Here is a 19,423-nt window from a genome sequence, read left to right as displayed (position 1 = left end):
AATAATTAATTTATTTAAAAAAAAAACTAACATTTAGTGCTTTTTATTCCAAAAAAATGTTTTAATTTAATTAATTTTAATCTTTTTTTTTCCTTTAATTAATTAAACAATTTATTTATTCAAAAGGCAGTTTAATTTTTTAAAATTTTTGTAAGAATTTTTTAAAAATAATATTCTAATAAAACTAATTTATATACTTTTATAAATTGCAAAAAATACAATTTTTTTAATTTTAAAAGAGAAACTTTTAAAAATTAAAGAAGTTACATTTTAATACATTTTTATTCATTTTAAATAATTTTATTTTTAATAAAATATTTTATATCAAACTTTTCAACAAAAAATAAAAAATATTCGTCAAAAAATCTAAAAATTTGATGCCAATAAATGATTTTTTTAAATGATTTTTATTTCATTTTCTCTCAAAAAATTTCACGATTATTTTTACTTTTTCGCTATATATATTTTTTAAATCTTCCATCCAAAAATTTCACAGTTTCTTGAATTTTTGACTGAATTTTCTACTTTTCTAGTCTAAAAAATAAACAAAAAATCATTTTTTTTATTTTTATTTCATTTTCATTCATAATTTTTGTGAATTTTTTAACTTTTGTTTTAGTTTTGTAATCAAGAAATTAAACAAAATAAATTTTTTTAGATTAGATTACATTTTTCATTTAAAAATTCCACACTTCCTTCGCTGTGTTTTTATTTTTTTCTGATAAATTTAAATAAAACACAAAGAATTTTTTGCAATTTTTTCGAATTATAAAAAACATTTTAAATTAAAAAATTTTACAAATTAATCAACCAAGTTTTTTTTCTATTTTTTTTTTTTTACCTGGAAGTTCCAAATTTGTCATCAATTCTGACTTCAGTCTGACAATTCTGCGAAGTGGCTGCAATTTTGATGAGCATCAAGTCATACGTCACGTTGACGTAATATTCCGATATGGAAGGAGAAAATGGAGGTGTAATATTCAAAAATGGTTCCAAACTCAAAGAAGCTATATAAGGCATCGTACTGGGATCTGAAAACCCAATTTCCTTCTAAAATATTACTGAAATCGCCCTTCAAAAATTGAAAAAAAATGGAAGAAAAAAAGTATACAAACCTTCGCTGCATTTAATCCTCTTTGGAAATTCTAAAAATATAGAAAAATTGTTTAAAATAATAATTTTTTAGATGAATTTTTATGAATTTTTCAAATAAATTTTACCGTTTGTTTCCATTTGGAAATTCATTTTATCAGAAGATACCTCTTCGTAATTCCAGTTATCCATCAATTTGGTTAGGTTATCACTTTTCCTAAATTAAAAAAATAATAATAATACAGAATATTTGCATCGTATTTTTAAAAATTTAACCATTAAAATTGTTAGTTTTCTTCACATATAAATGAATAAAATTACCATTTATGAGCGGCATCACCACTGGTGTAGTCATCATCCATAGATTGACGATTATAATGACGTTCCAACATCACCAAAAACCGATGAAATTCCGATGTTGTATGTTGCCATGGTGATCTAAAATTTATTTAAATAGAATTAAACACGAAAATTCGCATAATTTTCTGGTATTTATGGTAAAAATTGGCGATGAAAACGTCGGAGTATTCGTATTGATGCAAATGATGGCGCGACGAAATTCTTCACCCCTCTATTGGGTTTTAATAGAAATCTTATGTTTAAAGTCACTATTATAATTTAAATTTAGTTCTCTTGGGGCTCGATAGTAAATTAGTGGTGGTAATTAAAAGAGATGCACAACTGTCACCTACAGGGACAGACCTGTCTAGATTGCTACATTATCTACACAGATTGAATTAAATTGGTAATTAAGAAATATCATCCCTTAAATAACTCTCTTACTGATATAAAGTAACAAAAAGCTCTTATATTTAATTAATTATTTGTTGAAAATTGTCTTTAAATTTCTTTTTTTTTTTAAGGCAAAGTTTCAAGATTTGTTTTGAATATTTGAAAATCCTAATAGATGTGTTGATTGTTTGGATGAATTATTGTTTACTTTGCTTTAATGAAATATTTTTTCTAAATTACTTGAAAGCGATTTAATTTAGTAAGATATGATGAATTTGTAATAAAAATCTGTAATTATTTGCATTTAAAATGGGGAAGATGAGAGGTTTCATCTGTGTAATGTTACTTGCCGTTAAATTGTAATGCTTGTGCGCGCGATTCGTACCTAATTATAGATGTTTCATGGAGGTAATTAGTTATATTAAAATATTTTATGCAAAAATAAGCAAATTGAATCACAAATATGTAAAAATTCACGTAGAATCATATATACTGCAGACAAAATCATGTGAAATTATAGATGTTAGGAGAAAAATTGTGCAGAATTATAGATATTGCAAAGAAATATCATTGAATCGCAGGTATTGTGCAATAAGTCATGTAGACTCACAGATATTGTGAAAAACTCTTGGAATTATATTGTGCAAAATAATCATTGAATCACAAGAATTGTGCTGAAAAACATATAAAATATAGATAAGGGGCATAAAAATTATGGATGTAGTGTAAAAACCACCTAGAATCAAGAGCATTGCACAAAAACACGAAGATTCAAAATCCTTGTCCGCTTTAATCAATGTCAACATTGTTTTATATGCTCGAAACAGTATATTTGAACACATGGAAAGACTTTTAACATTGTTAGTAATAATGTAATAATAAAAACAACGATAAAACTCTAATTATTTTATTTAAAGATAATTTTAATATTGTTAAAAATATTTAATTTATCGATACAAACATTTTGCAATCAGCAGATTACGATTCCTGGTCGAATCATTCAGCATCCTCCTCAAGTTAAGATTTTCCAATATAAAAAAAATTATATTAATTATATTCATAAAATATATAAAATAATTAGCATTTTTAAGTGCGATTTTACAGATTTTCAAAGATGCTATTGATGCTTTAAGACGAACTTCCATTAGTACGTATGATGCTGAAACCCGAAGAAATTAAAGAAACTTCTTAAATTTGGTAAATTTTTTAGAAAGTTAGAAAGTATCGAAACTAATTTCGTGTTATATTTATTGCAGAAACAAAGAAGTCGAGTTTTCTTTTCGGTTAATCTTCATTAGAACAAAGAATCCTTGTTTGTATCACCGAAAGCTAACAAATGAATGATGCTGTTTACGTAATCAATCCTTCTAAAAAAATTACTTTTGTCTAATTTCTAATTTTTATATGTAAAAATAAATAATTTAGCTGTTAATTTGTGGAATTCTTAATTACTTTCAACATTTCTCTTAAGTTTTCTTGGAATGTAACAAGATGAATACTTTCATTTCTTTTCTTCTAAGAATGGAAGATAAATGAAAAATGTCAACAAAATTAAATATAAAAATTAAGAAAGAATTCTTCCTTAATTTAATAATTAATTTAAACAAAAGTTTATTAATTTAATTACAATTAACGATAAATTTAAATAAAACACAAAGAATTTTTTGCAATTTTTTCGAATTANATTATTCAAACATATTTTGTTATTTTAAAATATATTCAAAAAATATTCAGTACATAATTCTAAAAACTATTTAAATATATATATTTCCTCATCTTTCATCTTTCCATAGTGTTAATTAGGTGAAAGATGCGCATATTTTTTAAATATATGTTTAAATAATATTTAAAATATTCAAAACTTATATACTTCTGAAAATTCAAAGCGAATTCTAACATTTTGTTACAATCAGGAAAGGAAGAAAAGAAACTAAAAATCAGCAGAATTATGAATAAAAATTTAAATTTTTTTTTTTTTTATAAAACTTACAAATTTTTCCACAGAAAAAAATCTAAAAATTCTCCATATTTTAAATAAAAATGAACATAAAAATATATATTTTTCCTTTCGTCTTTTATAGCGATAATTTAAAATAGGCTACATTTAAAAAATGTATAACTTTAAAAAGTCGAGAAAATAAATTTATGATTAAGTTTAACTTAAACTTTTAGATATTTTAGTCATAAAAAATAATCTTGTAATTTCGATTTAGAAGTTTTCACGAAAATTGTGTATGTCACGCGATAGGAAAATTAATGGTCTTCGTCACGTGACACAAACAATGACAGGATTAAACATGTGTAGTCCGTGTACAGTGTAAACGAATCATAGCGTATATGACATTTAACCAAATTTTAGCAAATATATACAATGCTTTTTATCATACCTGCTAACAGGTCCTAGTCCTGGATCAGTTTCCAAATCTCCATCAGAAAAATGTCTCTCCAACTCGTTGATCAGTTCCTCGTATTTTTCGATATTTGAAGAGGGGTATAACTGTAAATATGCATTAATAAAATGAGGTATAAATGTATTTTAATAAATTAAGTAATAAGAACAAATACTATGTTTCGAAAAACAGCAGCCAGCGTTTGAATATCGCTATAAAACCTGAATTTATTTATTTAATTATTTATGTACAGCTGTTTTACGACCTGTTCAGCGTACACAGCTACAGCTGTGGATAATGAGGAATACTTAATGATTCTCCTCACTCTCTAAAGCTACAATCGGTCCGTAGTGAAGTAGATCTGATGGTTTTCTTCAGTGTATGGCTACAGTTATTATTAAGCTAGCTGTGTTTCATTGTAGAGAACTCATTGCTCTCTTTAGTATATATATACCTACAGATAAGTTTATAATTAGATTATAATTACTTATGTATACTGAAGAGAACCATTGAGTCCTCTGTGTACAGAAATCAATGAGTCCTTTTCAATATACACAGAAAATTGTAATATAACCTTAACCATAACAGTTATAAATATTAGACAGAACTATTGTATCCTCTTCAATGTGCACAGTTGCAGCTACAGTTACAATTAGCTGTGTATACAGGAGAACTGAATGGTTCTCTTCACTAAACGCAGTAATTATAACCATAATTGTAAACGTATCTATGGTCATATACACTAAAGAGAACAATTGAGTTCACTACGATGTACACAACTAATTTAACCGTTTAAGTGTAAGTGTAGCTGTGTACACTGAAAACATATCGGATTGGGATGCATGTGTATATAAATAATTAAATAAATAAATAATCCCTGATTTAATGGTAATCTTAATCTGTGATTATTGTCTACTTATTGAAAACTCAATATTGGTTGTTCTTGTTACGTTTACTAATGTAATTTTTCAACTCCCGAGTATTTTTTTTAAGTATGTCAAGCAGAACGAAACAAGGAAAATATCACAATTATGTTCATACGAACGAGAGAATAAATACAATATAAAATTGTAGCATCTTGCTGAAGATAATTAGTTAGAAAAGAAGGAAATATCTTTCTAGTTACTTTACTGTTATCATGAGAGGAGTACAAAGGATTCTACAAGAGGAAAGATGAACAAAGAATGAAGATGCAGTCAGCCATAATACATTTTCAATACATTTCCGGAAATGAGCAGTTATAAAAAACCCTTTTTAAGTGAATACACTAAATTTTTAACAATTTAAACCATTTTATCAGTGAAAAATTTACTTAATTAACTTTAAAATATCTCATTTATTATCCTTCATTAGAAAATGAGCTGAGCTTAATTAGTGTGCACGTATCGTAAGTTAATAGATGTTACGCTATTCTATAGAGAATATGTAACGTTTTAGTGTATAAAATAATGTTAAAAATGCGATAAAATGGTTAATTATGCTTAATTCTCTCGGACAGAAAAAGTTATGTTTAGTTTTAAATAACTATATGTTGATGCTTCATCCCGGTGCTCCGATCTTATAAAAGAATGATCGATAGAGGTTGGTGTGGAGAGGAAGAGATTGCATCATTTGTCTTCTTGTGGACATCTCTATTCGTATGTAATTAGCTGCAGTAATTGAACATACATCCACTTCCAATTCTAGATTAATATCTTCCAAAGCTAATTTTGAAGTTAATTCTATATCTTAAATATGTATTTTTTAGATTTTAATATATGTAAATTCAGTTATATCAGTTCGAATATAACTAAATTCACTACTTTTCTATGAAATAAAGTATAAAACCTTATTTTTTCGAATGATTTTCATGTCATTTGTTCGTAAACCACTACAAAAAATTATATCTTTTTTATGTTTTGCGCTTCGAAATTTGTTAAGAGAAAAAGATTTGTATAATTTTTGCTTCAATTTTATTAGAAAAGCAGTTTTGATATATATTTTTCAGTTTAAAGTTATAAAAGTAATGTGGTTTTATGTGTATTTTCACTTTAAAATGATCAGGAAAATCGGGATTGTGTGCATTTTCTCGTTAAAGCTATCAGAAAAAGAAGGATTTTACAAATATTTGCGTTACAATTAACAGAAAAATGGGAGTTTATATATTTTTCACGTTAAAATCAATAGAAAAGACGAGATTTTATATATTTTTCACCTTTTCTGGTACTGAAAGGATAGTTTTTTCTAAGTACACTTCTCATTCACTCTCATAACTTAATTCCAAATTTAAAGAAGGAAAAAAGAATTGAACCTTTTAAAAGTAGATACGAAAAACACGAGAAAAATTAAAATTTTATTAAATAATTCTTAAGCAATTTGAATATCATATGCATAATCCATCAAACTTCTTTCCTATTAATCGAATTGAAGAAGAGCAAGAATCGAGAGAAGAGAGAAAGAGAGAAGTTTTTCAATAGATTAATTAAAAAATAAAATCAAAAGAATTTACTTGCTGAAAGTTAGAATTTAATCGCAGGAACCTTTTTCTTAAATTCTTTTTTATTTGCATAAATTCATTTCATTTAAAAAAAAAAGAAAATGTAAAATGATGCAAATTGCAATAAAAAGGATAAATCTGGAAGAATTAATAATAATCGTAATAATAAAAATTAATGAGATTCGCTTCTTTAAACGAGAATTTTAAAATAAAAGTCCCCCCTCAAAATTTAAATTAAAAATTTAATTTTTATAATTTAATAATTGTTTTAAAGTTATAAGTGTTAAAATCTTGAAAATAGAAGTATTGACAGCGCGGTTTGGGAGCAAATTTTTATGTTAAAACTGCAAAATTTTCAATTCTTTTAATAAATATTTCATCCAAAAGCGTAATAAATATTCTTTCTTTTATAATTTAATAAAATTTCTTGGATTTATAAGTGTTAACATTAAGGAAATGTATAGTATTTACAGTAGTTTTTACTGTAAATACTATCATTTTCTTGAATCACAATTTTTGGATAAAACATTTTTAAAATGCTAGTTTTTAAATAAATATTTTGTTTAAAAGCTTAAAAATTTAATAAAAATTAAATTTATTTTTGTTTTTTTTAAATATATATATAAATTTTAAATTTATAAGCGTTAAAATAAAAAAATGGTCTTTAAATCGTAGTTTTCAAGCACGTTTTGAAGAGAAATTTTAAAAACCGAAATTATTCGTTTAACAAATTAATTTGTTAAGTTAAAAAATAAATTATTTACCTGCCTGAATCCACCTTGATTCAGTTTTTCTCTTCTACTATCCAAAATATATCTGATATCATCCGAATTTAAACACATGTCGCTCGTTACGTGACAATTTAATTCCTTTAAAAAATGTAGAAAAATCATAGAAATCATAAATTAATTTAATTTTTACATATTTTAATAATAATAATAACAATAACAACAATAATTATTTTCTACAAAACTTAGTTTCCTTATTATCTGGTAAATTTCCTTTACAGCATATTAACATCCGTTACATGTAATATTCCATTTCCTTGTTTTTTTTAAGAAAGAACGTTCAATTAAAATATGTAAAAAATGTTTTATAAATATAAATATAATTCATTTTTAATCTAAAAATAATAAAATTAACATTATATGATGCTTTAGTTTGTAGAAAAACGCATTTTTAGAGGGTCTTTATGTTGGTTTTAACGCGCAACTTGAAGGATTTTGAGAGCCTCAAAAAATTAAAAGAAATGTCTAAAAAACTTCAAAAAATTAATATTTTGGATCTATTGTAACATTTATTGCGTTATTATTTAATATAAACGTATATAAATTACCAAAACTCCGATGTTATCTGATGACTCCAAGATGGCATCGGTGACTTCTCTAGCAACGGAAGATGGCTCATACAGAAGAGTCATCATATCACTTAAGACAAAACGTTTGATTTTATTGATACGTCGACCCTCTTTTCTATTTTCTTGCAGATTCGGTTGACCATTTACTTCCATAATAGTCGGATACAACGAGCTATTAAACACGACATCTATACCTAATAAATGGAAACAATGGCGGCATCTACATAGAAAAGGGACAAAAATTAATCAAAATATTTTAATTTTTCTGGGAAAACAATCGAAAATAAATTACCTCCATTTATGTTTATCTCGAAAATTCGAATGTCGTGTCGAATCTGCTAGAACCGCTTCGGCAACTAACAGGCTCTGTGTAAGAACGGAGTGTAAATTATTCAAAGCGGTTTTAACTGCTTCCACTCCTCTATTTTTTGCTAAATATCTCCACAAATCCGATAATAACCACGTGCGACTGGTTATCTGAAATAATTAATAAATTTCAATAAGTAAAAGTGCCTTAGAATTCAAGCTTATCAACCTTTATTTTCAATCGGCGAAATCCGTATACTTTAACATTACAGGCAAGGATCGCGGTCTACCGGTTGGAAATTCAATTTATTCTCTAGCTTTTTACTTTTAATTTCAAGAGCGTGTAACCTCTACGTTTTTCGACCGAAATATCATATAAATTCCTCGATTACGTAGGAAAGAAATAAGAAAAATCTAGCGACGTGACATATAAAGTATAGGTTGGAAAGTGTAATGGTTTCTGTGCTACAATTAGCTAGAAAATACCTGAATTATTCATTTCTCGTGTATCTAAGCACACCATTAGTTCTAATCGTCGGTCAAAGGTGATTAATAATGGCACAGACGTTGATATTATAAGATACGAGATTGTTTTGTGATCGATGTAGAGGAGCAGCATTCGCTATTTTTTCTATACCTTCCTCTTATTATCTTATTAAAGGAAAGTCTCGTGTGTTTGTTCGACACCAAACTATGAACAAGTTATTCATTACAGACCCCTCTTTCTTTTTTTTTATTTGAAATTCATTCAAATGATACGTTTTTTGATAAAATCAAATCTATCTTGTCACTGGTGATGGATATTCTTGCTCTTCTCTAACGATAAGATTCCGTATTATACACTTTACTACTGTTATCTTGAATAAATTGAAGCTGGCGCTAACTTAAGATATTAGATAACTTTCAAAATCAATCGATACGAAAATATATTTAAAGCGTAAAATTACAATTTAATATTCATTTCGACTTGGCTAAGAAAAATTGCAAGGGATTCCTAAAGGTTCCCGAATTTATTTTCTGTAATTTTTGATTTTTCTTGAGTATTGAGTGTATTTCCTCTTTAGTCTCTATCTTTTGAATCCTGAAAATATATCCTGAATTGTTTCAGTTTATTCCTTAAATATTGAATATATTTTCTGTTATTCCCTAATTTTCCTCTGAATCCCGAAAATATGTCCCGCATTGTTCTGTCTATTCCCTAAATCTTGAATAAATTTTGTTATTTCCTATTATTTCTCTAAATCATGAAAACATATTCCGGTTATTCCTGTAAATTTCCGGAATATTTAATACATTTTACGTTCTTGTTCTTCCAGAATTTGCTATAGTTCCTATTCCCCCGAATGCTAGATTATTTTCTGCCATTTCTCCGCAAATTCTGAAAATATTCGTAAATTCTAAAGACATTAAGCATTACATATTTAGAAATAGATTGAAAATAAATTCAGGATATACAAGATGCTAAATTTCATCCACCTAATATTTATATATAAAGATACATTTTATTTTCTTAAGATCTGAAAATAAATACGTATATTTTCATATCGATCATCCGGAATGATGTTAAAATATTAAAAATTCTTTTTTGGATTCATTTATTTCTTTTATTCATGAAGACAAAAGGTAGACATTTTGCAGTTGTATACGTTTAATAACTTATAACTTTTAAATGTATTCTTTATCGATCGAAAACTCGATTTACTTCGAACACAATTTCTATTTTTATTCGTGAATATTTATAAAGCAATTCATTTTATTTTATTATTATTTTTTCTAAATTTACCTTTCGAAAATTCTTATGATGATCGTAACGATGATGAACTAATCCTTCAGAATATACGTAGGCACGAAGTGGTAGAAGGGATGTTACCAGAACGTATAGACGTGCACTTATGGGATGTCCAAATACCGTGAGGATGTTGGGTACGAATTGCTGTATAACGGCTCTCTTTGTCTGGTATCTATAATTATAATCATTAAAATGAAAGATAATTAATTCCCTGATCGACGGAAGTGCTATATACGTTAAGCCCATCTGTCCGTATTAAAGATCATTCACGTGCCATCTGTTTGCCTTAAATGGGTAGCGTTACAAGCATGAAAACAATTTTATGTCTGTTTTCTCACTGATGTAACTCATAGATATGAATAACAAACGAAGGTTACTTGTATCCTTCCAGCTGTAACTATTTAAATAGGTGTATATGCCAGGATAACATCTATTTAAAGCGATGGAGTTGTAAAGGTACTACTTGTTTATACAGGTATGATTAGGAAATTATCTAATCTTTTAGCTATATTTATTGAAGTAAGCACTATCTCTTCACATTTAAACAGGTATTTTTGGAAGAATAATACTTAAGTTTTCAAACAAGAATTACTTTCGCAGCTTAATTGATACCTATGCAAAGTGGTATAGAGATGAAAATAATACTTGTTTAAGTGGGTGCAGCTGGAAAGATATTCTTCTAGTATTTCAATAGAAACATATTATAACTCCATCTTTATCTGTTTAAATAGGTGTAAATGAAAAAGAACGAAGACGTACTGTAACTAGACATTATCTTTACATGTATATTTTTATATCTTAATTAAGTAAGAAGGCATTGTCATTCTATCTGCACTTTGAAATAGATACGATCTTTCTAACTACACCTGTTTAAATAAATATTATCTTTATGTTATATTCATTTAAATAGGTGAAACTGAGATGATGTAGCTGTACAGATAATTCTTATTTAAAAAGGTATGACTGGAAGATATGCTTCCACATTGAAAATATATTTAAAAAATTAAATTCGTCTTCACATCTCCGTTATGTCCAATTCGATTGAAAATTATTTTTCCAGTTATAACTATTGAAATAAATGCTGTAACTTTTCCTCATTACAAACATATAGCTTGGTAAATAAAATAGCTTTATCTTTCAATATCTGCTTACACAAATATTGTCTTTATAGTTATACACATGTACGTATTTAAGTGAAGCTTAAGTAAATAGGTATAATTAGAAGAAATATACAAATTTAAATAAGTATAGATCTGTTTAAATAAGTAAAAATAACTTAACCTATGTTATAGACATAATGAGTAAATGTTATTTACTAATTTTTCTGTATCACTAGATATCTGTTAATGGATTTTATAACAAAAATACTTTTAAATCACGAATTAAAAGAAGAGTTCGTGTTAATGATCACGATATATTACAGAGTTCTATTGTTAATAATTATAAGATAATGCTTTTAAAAAATCAATATCAAAACAGTAACAGAACAGAACTGTTAAAGCATTAAAAGCGCTTTAAAGTAACCCATCCTGAAGGCTTTAATAATATATAAAATGTATAAATATATATATCTTAATTAAATAATATAAAAAATATATACTTACATTTTAAATATATATCAATCAATTAAATTAATTAAATAAATTTAATTGATTTAAAAATATAGTATATCTACAAAAAATAATGTTTATTTTATATAGGTAAAATTATAAAAATAATGCCTATTTAAAAAGATATGACTGTCAAAATGCTTATTTAAGTGGGTAGAATCAGACCGAATTTGTATTATACATAAACAAGCTACAAGTTAGGCCCTTATACTTTTACATGTAGACGGGAAAGGCTTGTTGTATATTATAGCTTAGGACCCCAAGTCTGTCCACCCAGTATAGCTGTAAAAATTCTATTTTAAATAGATAGACATTAAAAATATAGCACCTGTTTACATGTATAGATACAGCTGTACAAAAACTGTGTACTTGAATTAGTATAACTGTAAAAACAATATATATTTTAAATAGATTAATAAGGCCTATTAAGGTATAGCTGTAAAAATAATGTTGATTTAAGTAGATATGCCTATTTTAATAAATAAAACCGTAAAACCAATGCTTATTTGAATAAATACAATTATAAAAGTGTCCATTTAAATAGAAATAGAGTAAAAATAACACTCGGAACACTGAAAGATAATACCTAATTTAATGATAAAACGAGGGGGAAAAGGCTATTTAAATAGTTATAACTGTAAAAATAAGTATTTAATTAGGTATAACGATAAAGATAATGCATATTTAAATAAATATTATTAAATTTAGGCAAGTAAAAATAAAAATAATCGAAATTTTTCCATAAGGTAAGAGTAAAACTTTGACTTACATTTCTAAATCAAGTAAACCAGATGGAGTATAAATATCTAACAATTTCGGTCCCATGTCTGCTGGTCTAGAACCTGGTGTCACAGATTTAATTATCCAAGATCCTTCCCCCAGGCTCTCTCGAAATTCTCTGTATTGAGTTGGCATCACATAGCAAGTGGGAACTAGATGCAGTCTGCGTACTTCTATACAAATAGATAAATCTCAATTTACTATAATTTCGTTTTAGTTTAAAGAGAATTTAACATTTAACAAGATAATTTAACGATTTCTAAACATTATAACTTTATTTATTTTATGGATAAAGGAATTTGATTATACGTTTCTTACAATTCTTTTTAACTTTATTAACGTAGAATGTAGATAAAAAATAAAAATATTTCACGTATCACGTATCGTGAATCAATTTTAAGTAAATTATTATTAAAATTTAATATCTTTAACGTATAAAAATTTAATTATTTTAATTGTAAACATTTAATTTTAATTTCTTTTTATATTTTTAAAGCATAAATTCATCATACACGCATTAAACAATGGGAAAAGGTGATATAAGAAGAATCCATTTATATCATTTATTATGTAAAAAAATACTTAAAAATTCATTTAAATCGATAAAATATTGAATATAAAATTTAAAAATACATAAATATTTATTTTTTCACATCGAAAATTAATATAATTTTCATATTCATTAAAATAGAAGAGATTAAAATAAGAAAAATATTTATAAAGTTTGCGTATCCAAATCAATTTTTAATAAATTATTGAAATTTAATATCTTTAAAGTATAAAAACTTTAATTTTTTAAATTATAAACATTTTTATTTTAATAATTTCCTAGTTTTTAAAGTACAAAGTCACGAATACACGAGTTAAACAATAGCTCGATGTGATTTAAAAAAAAAACATTTAAATCATTTATTATATAAAAAAAGTACTTAAAAATTAATTTAAATCGATAAAATATTAAATGTATTATTTAAAAATGTATAAATATTTATTTTTTCACGTCGAAAAATAACTTTAAAATTCATTCTTTTCGGTCGATTATTCATTAGAATAGAAGAGGAGTTGCTTAATGAATCACGATTAGAAAATGACTTTCCATTAGACTATGCTATTGAGATCATGCATGTATAAAAATATTTACTCAAACTTTATTAGTTGATGTTTACATTTGGTCACATGGTGAGAGTTAGCGAGTGAAAGGTATAGCAGCCATTAAGCTGGAGGCAATGCTTTTCATTGTAACCAGGAACATTATATCTAACGGTCAGATCGATCACTGGAAAATTGCTACTACTTCCAGGTTCTGGCTTTACTAGAATATTAATTAGTAGTGAAATATCTCTTGACACGGATTATTGTGGCCTATTGATTAGTATGACACTTCTCACACGTAAAACTAATGAATGTTTAGAAGACATAAACTCACTCGTAAGCTGGGAATTTCATTCATAATTATCCTCTTTTTTTCCTTTATAAACTAACCTGGAATGAGTCTAGCTTTGGAAAAAGTATAACATAGAGAATCCCTCTTCCATAAGATACCTCGAAGTCCTGGGAATCTGTTCACCTGTTTTGTTTAAAGAAATATTATTTAAAATTGAATTTGCGATAGGAAAAATGATCGTGTATAAATTGAAAAAAATGAATAAAAAAATTACATATTTATGCTCACTTTATGATAAGTGTGGAGTTTAGAATATTCTTCTCTTCCTAAACACGGTTTAGTTTCTCGTTCTGTGAACGTTAGACATAAGAAGAGATGCCAATTTCTTGGATCTTCTACTTCTGTATCTCGATCTGTTTAATGAATTTTTTTAGATAATTTGTGGCATTTTCGTATACGAAATTTCCGATGTACGGTACTTACCGTTTCCGAAATAGAATGTATTGTTTTGTACTGGATTGTACCAAAAAGGAAGATGTACTATGAAGTGATAATCTGTTAAAACGCTGAGATACATTGGAAGATCTCGAGCTATGACTGCCCTTTGGCCACGGATAAGGACGACTTTTGGTCCTGAATTGATTGGTCCTAAACATTGGTCCTCTATCTGTAATAGTTGAATATAATGAGAATAAATTTGGTTTATGTTTGTATATATTTAAGATGGAAACAATATTAAAGCCTTTTATAATTTTAGTTATTATTATTTGCTAAAAAAAGCGGTCAAATATGGAAAAAAACTTTACCGAGAAAAATGTGATATAACAGAAAAATACATCGAGAATTACCCACTGATTGGTTTATTCTTTCTTAATGGAAAGCTCCAACGATTAAGAAATACTTTCAACCGAATGAACCTGTATTTAGAGACTTTTCTTAAAGAAAACGACACACACTTTTAAGTTAACTTTTCTTAGAAATGGTCAGAAATACTTTCATAAGCATAATTTTTGCTAAAAAAATTTGTGGATTAAAAACACTTTTTTTACAGGAATGATCGATCAGATAAAGAACTCTTCCTTAAAATAACCACTGAAACCCTCTTTTTTTAAAACAACAATCGTTTAAAGTAGCAATTCTTTTTGTTAAACCAACTTTTTAAAGACCTTTTTTTCAAATTAGCATTATTAAGTATTTCTCAAGAGCATCTTAACCAATGGATTGTAAGAATGATTTTTATGTTTGGAGCATCAAATAGAGTAATCTTTCAGAGACATTCGCTGACTAGAACCATTTGTAAAGCAAGGATAAAGATCCGTTTCTTAAAGGAACCCTAGTGATTGAGGAACGTAGCCTTAGAGGAATGACCTACTTACAGCGGAAGCAATGTATTATTCCTATAATCCAACACTTTCAATTAATTTATAGTATTAAATAGGGTGATTTATTAAAAATACTTGCTGACTGGCACCATTTTAAAGCAAGAATAGAGCCATTTCTTAAAGGAATTCTAATTATATAGAGCCTCTAAACCTTACAGGAATGACTTATTAGTTGGAGAAACAATGCATTAACCTATAATCCAATACTTCCAGCTAATTTATGGTATTAAATAAGGCCATCCTTCAGAAGAACCTACTGACTGAAACCAATTTTGAAACAAATATCTACTGGATAAGAAATGTTTTATTAGAGGACCTCTAATGATATCCTTACAGGAATGGCCTACTAGTTGTGGAAGAAATGCATCATTTCTATACATTTCCAATTAATTTATAACCAATCTTTACCCAAAAACCCTTATTTTTAATTAAATAACACAAAGAAACGTTAATATTTCCCAAATTTACTACACAAAGTTTAATTAAATCATCCACTAATTCATCAATCATTAATTAGTGAATATATAAATATATACAAAGTAAGTTTGTAAAGACTTTAAGAGTAAAAAATAAATTATTTTTAATAAAATAAATACAAATATAATTAAATTTAATTATAATTATTTAATATCCTATTTAATTAGCTTGTCAACAGGAAAAACATTATAAATAGTTGAATACAATGTTTATTTATTTTATGCGAATTCTAATTATTTATTTATTTACATTGATTTTCTCTTGAGATTCCGCTAGAATTTGTCTTTTTAATTATTCACTTTATTATTTTTAATAATAATAAGATGCAAATTGTATTGATAATTAATAGGAAGATACTTCTTGATTCTCGCTTTTATAAGCAAATGACAAGAGTTTCGCTAAATTTCATCTTTTGAATTAATTGATAAACGTGATTTAATATAAATTTAACCAAATATATATGTATATATCTAACATTGAACGTATAAATGTCATCATAACTCATCATAATTTAATATACGTTTATACGACAAATTAATTATGATTAAACGTGACTGTAATTTAAAAAATTCTTCTTAAATAATCAAAATTACACTATAAACATGAATATAGTGATTCTGTATAGAAATAACATTTAAAATCTTTATTCTCCAACCTTTGTTTAGTTGGTAAATGCTTCATTTAGCATACTGAAAGACGTGATTTTATTCGTAGATCGCGAACTATTGGTTTGGAAATGAATTTAAACAGATAAGAAATTTAAAAAATTAAACATTTTTCTTATAATTTTTAAATCGTTGCGTATGAATCTCAATTCTAGTCAAAATAATACGTAGAATTCTACATAGGAAAGCATGTTTAAATAGTACGAACCTAACTCACGACCTTCTTTGAGATGTTTAAGCATCCACTATATAGTCTCACAGGAAGAAAATCATCGTATGAATATATTTATCGATTTTAATAAATGAAGTTCCGTTTAATATAAAAATAAAGAGAGCGAAGTTGCAAGACACTTCCGTTTTAATTTATATATAAAAATTAAATATGTTTTTAATGCGGACTGGAACTTGATAACACGACATTGAAAACTATTCTATTACATAATATATTTATGTAAATTTTTACGTATTTTTTCATATAAAGTATATCTTTTTCTGTTTATAACACAATAATAAATATAATATGTTTATATTTTTCTTTCAAATATAACTTTTTATAAATTATTAAGGGAAATTCCATAAATTTTCTAAATAACCGATGCAAGCGTTGAGTATATGAAACGATGTGTCGACTACATGTAAAATAATCTTATCTTCGATATCTAATGAGTAGTCAGGTGTAAAAGAACACGATTTGTTGACTGATAAGGTAAAGTGAGAAGCATTGGATCGCTTTTTCTAATGAAAAGATTAATTCTGTAAAGAATAAAAACCATAGAAAAAGTCAAAAAAATCGGATATGAAGTTGTCTATTATCCTTATATCAGTCTTTTTTAGTTATAAAAAGAAAATTAATTTTAATTTACAGATTTAAAATTATCACTAAGACCCAATAGAATAGATTAATTATTAAAATAAGCAATTATAAAATTATAAGAGGCATTTTTCTCAAGTGAAATTCTCTCTGTCATTAGCATTTATATATAAATTTATATCAAAGTCTACAGATGAGGCCTTAAAAAGTATAACAACTTTTTAAGGCCTCATCTGTAGACTTTGATTTTTAAGGCCTCTTTTATAAATTTTTTAAAATTAAGCTCGAGATTTCTTAAATTATAGTTCTTATGTATAATTCCAAAAGTTTCGGTTAAGCATCTTTGCATAATTTATGTATAGAGAAGTTACCATGAAAGTTAGTTCATATATAATCAAGTATTCAATATTTGTGATGAATGGAGAGATTGTTTGGAATTCAAATATTAGTTAGAGCCTTATAAATATGGAAGAAATAACGTAAATTGTTTATCCTGTTCAATTTATTAACATGCATTATTCTATGTTTATAATGTTCAGAGTATGCAGCATCTTTAATAGAACGTTTCGTCGATATTTTCTTAAGATAAAGCCATAATTTAATTAATATTGTTCAGTTTAATAATCAAAAGATTAAAATTAATTATAAAAATAAAATATAATAAATCTAATAGAGAATATTCTTAAAAGTTTCTTTAAATTTAGAGATTAATAATGCTACTTAAGTATAGAATAAAAGGGCAATATACTAAAAATAATCAATTAAAATGTATAATATTTTAATTAATAATGTAAATCGTAATTATATTTAACAAATGAATAAATAGATAAATAACTTTTCTTATAAAATATCTGAAATTAAGAAAATTGTAGGCAAAGGATCGAGAGGAAAAAGCAGGAAGAGATGAAGAGATCGACTTAAAAAAACTTGGAAAGAATGGGAAAGAAACATAAAGATGTTACATGAAAGAGAATAATAGGAAAATAGGAAAGGATGAAAGGATTAAACCAATCTGGCCCAACACAAAACGGGGAAGACGAAAATGATATCAATACATTTATCTTCATCTTCATCCTTAAACTTAAGCTACCTTATACAAATAATTAACTCTTATAAAATGATGTACTGTATATATTATCTATTTTGATCCCAAATACTCTCAATTTACCTCCACTAATATTAAATTTAATAATTATTTAAGGTGAAAGTAAAGCTCACTAATCACTAAAATAACTAAAATAATTGCAGTTAGTGATAAAAAGTGAGGAAAGGAGACAATTCCAATTATTTAAAATGTGTTAATTACTCATTAAGTTGATTATATTGCTTTGAGAATTTAAAGGCATATTGAATTCCCAAACGGTAACCTTTACTTATTATTAATTCATGGAAATGTTCAATATATGAATAATAATCGAACATAAACGAGCAATATTAGTTATCCTTGTTATATTAATACTTAAATTATAAATTTATCAAACAATATACATAGATTTATAACGGTTTCTAATATCATTTAGTTCCTATAACTTATAAATACATTTCTATATTATTGCAATGGTTTTAGTCAGTTTAATTGAATTAATGTATAATTAAAATTAATGCTAACTTATAGTTCCGTTTTATATGGTTATATGCAACCCGAATTTATAATAAATTTATATTAATTTTACTCTAAGTATAAACTTTACAGATTTTTAGTGTATTTATATTCTTGTAAACTTCATCATTTATCTTGGATTTTTGTTGGATCTTGGATAAATGGATTTTTGTTTAAAAAATAATTTTTAAGACTATATTTCTAAATAATATTTATTATATTTTCTGACTTTTTTCTTATATTTTATTCTAAAAATCCTTTAACAAGATTTGAGAACTCTAAGATAGATAAAGGTCGTTCGATACAGGCCTTAAATTTATGAGGGGCCTCGAAACAAATATTACAAATTAATTTCTCATCAAATTTTATTTAAAAGCATACGATTTTTTTTTAACTTTTTTCTGTTTTTTAATCCACCGAGGGCCTCAAAAAATGAGCCTTTCTCAGCATCTAAAAGGCCTTATATTAGCTATATAAGCTATAGGTCCTATATATTTTAGAATAATTTTGACATATTATTTATTAAATAATATATATAATTATTTTTCTAAATTCTTCTACGATATTTTTAG

At 25.9% G+C, this 19,423-nt stretch overlaps 1 protein-coding gene across 1 annotated transcript in view; it reads right to left on the bottom strand.

Annotated features, from left to right (window-relative positions):
- Positions 1–454: 454 nt before the first annotated feature.
- LOC111624829 (cadherin-like and PC-esterase domain-containing protein 1) overlaps positions 455–19,423 on the bottom strand; it is a 22,930-nt gene continuing 3,961 nt past the window's right edge. The window contains exons 2-15 of the mRNA XM_023367784.1: positions 14,400–14,583; positions 14,205–14,329; positions 14,015–14,099; positions 12,522–12,705; positions 10,137–10,314; positions 8,340–8,524; positions 8,027–8,267; positions 7,455–7,559; positions 4,212–4,321; positions 1,414–1,530; positions 1,221–1,309; positions 1,116–1,145; positions 842–1,031; positions 455–534 (exon numbers count right to left, since the gene is read on the bottom strand). Of these exons, the coding sequence (XP_023223552.1) occupies positions 522–534; positions 842–1,031; positions 1,116–1,145; positions 1,221–1,309; positions 1,414–1,530; positions 4,212–4,321; positions 7,455–7,559; positions 8,027–8,267; positions 8,340–8,524; positions 10,137–10,314; positions 12,522–12,705; positions 14,015–14,099; positions 14,205–14,329; positions 14,400–14,493 (1,746 nt within the window). The 5' untranslated portion in view covers positions 14,494–14,583 and the 3' untranslated portion in view covers positions 455–521. The remainder of the gene's footprint in view (positions 535–841; positions 1,032–1,115; positions 1,146–1,220; positions 1,310–1,413; positions 1,531–4,211; positions 4,322–7,454; positions 7,560–8,026; positions 8,268–8,339; positions 8,525–10,136; positions 10,315–12,521; positions 12,706–14,014; positions 14,100–14,204; positions 14,330–14,399; positions 14,584–19,423) is intronic.

Source organism: Centruroides sculpturatus, unplaced genomic scaffold (genome assembly GCF_000671375.1).
Source record: "Centruroides sculpturatus isolate CEXI.00-Female unplaced genomic scaffold, Cexi_2.0 scaffold394, whole genome shotgun sequence".
NCBI lineage: Eukaryota > Metazoa > Arthropoda > Arachnida > Scorpiones > Buthidae > Centruroides > Centruroides sculpturatus.
The sequence above is the reverse complement of the archived record's forward strand: the minus strand, read 5'-3'. Positions and strand labels throughout refer to the sequence as shown.